The sequence below is a fragment of the Micromys minutus genome (genome assembly GCF_963924665.1).
Source record: "Micromys minutus genome assembly, chromosome: 9".
Lineage (NCBI taxonomy): Eukaryota > Metazoa > Chordata > Mammalia > Rodentia > Muridae > Micromys > Micromys minutus.
Genome location: NC_137978.1, coordinates 37094725 through 37100724, shown reverse-complemented (window position 1 = coordinate 37100724; position 6000 = coordinate 37094725). Strand labels below are relative to the sequence as shown.

General features: G+C 45.7%; 1 protein-coding gene across 4 annotated transcripts in view; it reads left to right on the top strand.

Moving 5' to 3' along the window:
* Positions 1–1071: 1071 nt before the first annotated feature.
* The window catches only part of CTPS1 (CTP synthase 1), a 38370-nt gene continuing 33441 nt past the window's right edge, over positions 1072–6000 (top strand). For 3 of the 4 annotated variants that reach the window (XM_080920807.1, XM_080920808.1, XM_080920805.1), the window contains exons 1-3: positions 1072–1190; positions 3599–3776; positions 5402–5572. In XM_080920807.1, the coding sequence (XP_080776933.1) occupies positions 3611–3776; positions 5402–5572 (337 nt within the window). In that variant the 5' untranslated portion in view covers positions 1072–1190; positions 3599–3610. Of the gene's footprint in view, positions 1191–1363; positions 1471–3598; positions 3777–5401; positions 5573–6000 lie in introns of those variants that run through there. The other variant, XM_080920806.1, reaches the window with a different exon arrangement.

Sequence of the window (6000 nt, the reverse complement as noted above, 5' to 3'; positions counted from 1 at the left end):
GCAGCTCGGGTATGCTGGCAGACTCAGAGCATGCTATTGGTTGGGATTTGGAAGAATGCGGAAGTCTGAGAGCAGCCCCTAACTGGTCTTCTGAAATTCCACTTGTTTGAGTCATTTTCCCGGAAAACCAGTATGGTCAAGGAGGGCATACGTTTTCTTTAACTCTTTTCAGCACTGAAAAAGTGGTAAATTACGCCTAAGGAAGGAAATAAACCTACTGGACGTTCAAGGTACAAGGTACTTCTCATGGCAACCTTTGTGTAGTAGTATTTGCAGGGTGGAGGGTATTAAAAACTCAGATGGATTTTTGTACTATTCAAAAGACAAAATCAAGTTTCTACAGCTTTCCACTCTCCTCAGCGCAACTGAAAACCTGACAATGTTCTGCATGGGGCTTCCCTTCCAACCTCTCCAGACTACACTGTCCAATCTGCTAGGCTCTTTGGGCCTCGCCTGGAGTGTGCACATAGGCTTTTTCTTCTGCCCCATTTTCTATTCTTACGTTCCCTTCTCTATCCTTGCCAGTAAATGTTTCTGCTTCTGACCCAATCCCACACACGTGTTTACAACCCCCTGGATACTAATTCCCCAAATCCCAAAGATCTGTGAAAATCCCGATTGTTAGAAGTGGGCTAATTTGCTTCTCTACATTTAGTGCCAGATGGAGCTACTCTAGCGATCGTTGTTCGAAAGAAGGCACCATGAGGGCTCGTTGTGTGGAAAGGGGGCTGGCTAGGGGGTGAAGCCGAGCGGCCCGGCCTGAGAGGGAACAGGCACAGGGAGAAGGCCGTGTGGGGCGTGACTACCAGATGGCTTGGCCCGCAGCCCGAGGGAAGGTGGACGGTAAGCGAGAGTGTCTACCGGCTATTGCGGGACGAGACGAAGGCCCTCGGTGTTCTGGTTAGATGTGAGTCACCAGCAGCCTTCTACACGAAGAGGCCCACAGAACGCATAACTCCCGAGACACACCCGCAGCAACCACCCGACACGCCGCTACGAGGCGTCCCGCGCATGCGCGCCATAGCCCCACCTCCTCCCCCGGGCCCGCCCTCTGCGTGCGCACCGCCTAGAGCCCGCCTCTCAGAAAGACTGCCGGCGCATGCGGCCGGACTGAGCATTGGCTGCCCGAGGCTCACCGCGTGCGCGTCGGCCTTGCTGCGGCTGACACGAGACTCTGAAGCCGGCCTCAGGTAGGCTGACTTCAGGGATCCCGGAGGAACGGCTCCCGGGTGCAGGAGCCCGTGGCGCCGCCGGAGCCCGGCGCGGACGGCCACGCCGCCAGGGTGATAAACGCCTCTTCTCACCAATCAGGGGAGAGTTGGCCCGGCGTTTTGCCCAATGGGCTGCATCTCTAACGGGAGTAGGGCGGGCAGTCCCGGATCGTGAGGTGCCGGCTCCCGCGCGCGGGCCGCGTGGCCGGGCTGAGCAGAGGGGCCGAGTCGGGCGCCGCGGGCAGCCGGGCTTGGTGAGGTAGAGAGCGCCGAATGCCGCCGCGGAGGGGCCTCCCAGAGCCCCAGCCTTGATGGGGCCCGCTTGGCGGCCTAGTGATCCTCCCGGCCCTACCCCGCGGGAGGAAGGGGCTTGTAGGTTCGCTGGGCCTCACGGCCCAGGTTGCCCGGCTGCTGTCGCTCTTTTCAGCCCAGAGTGAAGATGCTGGGGTTCTTGAGTTCACTACGTCAGCGTAGCACCCTTACGTCCACGCTCATTATTTTAAATCCTCAGCAGCCGACTGACGCGGGTGCTGTTGTGGTTCTCGTCCCACTTTTTACGACGGTGCGAACCGGAGCATCAGTCGCTTCGGGGGTAGATTTAGATCCTCAGCACATCGGCCCGAGCCTGATTTCTCCGACTTCAGTTTTTAAACAAAAGCTTTCAAGATTTTTCATTCGTGAATTTCTTTGGTGCCTCTTGATCTATATCGCGCCTATATTTGAAAAACCTTTTGTGTCTTGTCATCTTCAGAAAAAAGTGCAGCGTGGACATTCAACTTTGCCCATGAATTGGCCCCAGACCATCCCTTTGCCCTCATCCTCTTTTCTTTGTGCATGCTGTCGGTTCACCTGCTTGTTCATACTTTGCTTGATTCTTAGCTCATTTCAGTCAGTCAACCTTTGGGGCCCATTACAGGGCAGGTTTACAAAAAGAGCTCCTGGATCCTCCCTCAGTCCAGGTCATCCCTCTCTGTTACCTTGGCCTTGGCACTAAAAGATGATAGGCTTTCTTATTTCCCTATTAATATAGCCTTGTCGTGTCTCTGTTTCCTTCCATCAAACCCTGCTACTGATTTATTTTTCAGTGTTCTAACTGGACTGCTAGTTACTTAAGTATGGGCCCAAATTTGACTTAATGTTTGTGGTGCCCCTAGCATGTGAGTAGCTCTCCCATATTTTTTTGCCAGTCACTGTGGGAGACTACAAGAATCAGAGAGAGATGTATCTGCCCTCACTGAGTAAAGTTGGGGCAAGATGAGGTGATTCTCACGGTCAAGAGTGGCTGAGGAATCTGTAGGAACTCAGGCTGTAGTCTTAGTAAGGTATGCCAGGTTAGGACATATCTAAAATATAGCCAAATTTGTTATGCCTTAATAAGGAACCATTTAATTATGAGGCGACAGAGTATTTCCCTCAAGGGTATTGTCTACTCCTATGGGGTTCACAATCTGCATTAATATACTGAACACTCCTGAAGGTCTTGGGTTAAAGATTAGTCATCATTTATTTTGATTTTTTTTTTCTGCCCATAAAGTCACCTTCCCCTCTTTGAGATAAGATCGCCATTAGATCAGGGTGTCTTTGAACTTGGGGCAACCCTCTTTCCTCTTTCCAAGTGCTCCTTTACAGGAATGGAGTACCACACCCAGTCAAGTCCTTTCTGGAAAACCTAGTTGTACTTTGCAGAAATATATTTCTGAAACTACTGCAGCGGAGGGTAGAAAAAGCAGGATAACATTTCTTACTGTGGAGGGGAAAGGTATTTCAAGCATTATGATTTCCTTGCCAAGTATGTTCATTCTTGTTCCTGGGAGGAGTGGAGCTGGGAAATGAGTCCAGCTGAATTCCCCTTCCCTTGTTCCTTAGCTTACTTTTGTCTTAATTTGGCTTTACAGCTTTCTAGAGGAGGAAAGTGTCTTCTCAGTGCTAAAGCAAGCATTTTTTCTTTTTGGTCACATTTGGGTTTGCTGACCAGTTGGTGGCCTTCCAAGCTGGGTTGTTTTACAAGTTCCATTTCCTGCAGCCTGCATCATCTCTGTAGGGCATACCTGGGAGAGACTGTTGCCATGAAGCAACTTATTAAAGCACAGATGAGAACTACATGCAATTGAACGAACTTCTTTTAAACACTCAACATTGGTCAGTCTTTCAGAACTTAGAGGAGCTTTGTTCTCTTTGTGTGATACACTATAGTTTAGCCAAAGCATTCTTTCAAGGAGAATTTGAATGCTCATTCAAGATTGTGATCCCCCACTGCCCATACTATGCAACTGTCTCAATATTTACCCAGTGTGGGGAAAAAAACCTCAATCTTGAATGAGCTACAGAGTTATTTATAAGATTTATGTATATAAATGTGTATATTTATATGTACATTTTCTATCCAGGTTACAAGAAAAATGAAGTACATTCTAGTTACTGGTGGTGTTATATCAGGAATTGGAAAAGGAGTCATCGCTAGCAGTGTGGGCACAATACTCAAGTCATGTGGCTTACATGTAACATCAATTAAAATTGACCCCTATATTAACATTGATGCAGGAACATTCTCTCCTTATGAGCATGGTAAGAAAACTGCATTTTTTCTCATTTAAATAATTGTGTCTATGGAGAACATGCTTTGTATAACTTCCATTTCCTGCCTTCTAGAATGATCCTTAGTGCAACAAAATGCTTTTTCTCTCTTGGATTAAGAGGAAGCTGCTATCTTAATAGATAACCCAAGAGTTTCTATACTACAAGTGAAATATGGAGTGAGATGGGGTGGTAGCAGCTGAATAAAATTTTCATTTCACTTGAAAAATGAAACATTTGAGAAGATAGAATATGCTGCTTTGTGGCCCCAGTCTTTAGAAATTGCATGGGTCCGTAGAAGCTGTAAGAGACTAGTTTTTGGCCTTGCCATGACACGTTTTTCAAACAGTGAGGGCTATTTTGTAGCAACAGGTAGATGCTGGACTTCAAGGATGGGTAAGCTTGGGATACTGTATTCCTACTGGAGTTGAGTAATATTCATAATGAGGATCTTTTGAAGTGAGTAAAAGTTGAAACCATGAAGAAGAGTGGAAGATAGCATTTTACTTTGTGATTAATTTCTTCTTTCTTTTTGTGTTTTGAGATAGGGTTTCTTTTGTGTGGCCTTGTCTGCCCTAGAACTAGCTCTGTAGACCAGGCCCACTTTGAACTCAGAGAGATCTGCCTGCCTCTGCCTCAAGATTGCACTGCCTGGCTTTGAGTTCTTATCTGTGGTGTGATGAATGAGGTGTGGCATATTCAACATTCTTTGTTTAAAGTTGGAGAAGCAGTGTTGAAACAAATCTTAAAGCTGAGTCTGGCACAGTCCTGTAGTAGTAATCTTAGCATTAGGAGGCTGAGACAGGGCCATTGCGAATTGAGACCAACCTGGACTAACTAACTACATAGTGAGTTCAAGACCAGCTTGGGCTGCATAGCAAGACCTGTCATAAAACAGTAGAACTTGTTAGGTCCCCATGCCTTCAAATGCTAGCAATATATATCTGTCTGCCAATCTATAGATATACATAGATAGATACCACCTTTGGAGGAATTTTTAATGATAAGTTTTTGAGCAGAGGATGGGTTCCTTTTCTAAAAGGGTGATATAAGACTGCTTCGCTGTTTTTGAGCTTGTCCTCTATGTTGGTGGTAGGGATGAATCATTCTAGGTAGCATTTCCACCAGGAAGTTATAAAGAATAAACGAAACAAAGGATGGAGTGCCTTGGGCTGTTGAATAACTACTCAGAACTAAAGAGTAGTTCTGGCTGGCTTGTAAACTCAATTACCACCTTTCTGTGTATGTGTCTAGGGGTTTTCGAAATGTCTCTTTTCTGTTCTTGGACGTTTTCTGCTCTAGCAGGTCTTTTGCTCAAGAGGCTATATTACTGTAAAGTTCCTTCACCCACAGCCTTCATGGCAGGCCTTTCCTTCCATTCCATGCTGTTTAGTTGTTCCTGATACAGAGTGAGTTCAGGCTGGAAGTATGAAGCACTCTCTTGGAGAATAATTGGTAATTTTTCTTTTTGTGACATTTAATTTTCTAGAAATGCTGTCCTTGTTTCGTAATCAGATTATGTAGACTTTGTTCTGAGTGTTTATATTTCAAGATTGAAATTGCGCCATGGCAAATGTGTTTTTCATTTCCTTGAACATGTTCACTCTTCACTGCAGGAGAAGTCTTTGTGCTAGATGATGGTGGAGAAGTTGACCTTGACTTGGGAAATTATGAACGGTTCCTTGATATCCGCCTTACCAAGGACAATAATCTGACCACAGGGAAGATATACCAGTATGTCATTAACAAGGAACGCAAAGGAGATTACTTAGGGAAAACTGTTCAGGGTAAGACTGAATTTACCTTTAAGGCATAAATTATTAGCCAATTTAATTTCTTTTGAGTTCAAAAACTTACTTTTATGTAGTTTCACTATTTTGTCAAGGCATTATTACCAAAATATCCTTTCAATTGAAAATCCAGGATTGTATGGTTGTTCACTCAAAAAATAATTTGAGAATGCTGTTTGTAGTAATGGCATTGGTGGTGTCCGTCTAGCATGGCGGTGTGGTTGGAGCCTATTGCCAAGCGGCTTGTGTAAGGGAGGAGGAAATGAGCTGCCATTGTATATGTTGGGTTTTAGGGTTTTCATCTGTCATGTGGGCTGGAGGGAGTCTGAGAAATGGGCTCTTGGGGGCCCTTTTGAGGGCCAGCACAGCTGACATCTGTTGACTGTTCTGAGATTTTCTGTAAATAGTCATTTGGGAAAAGTATT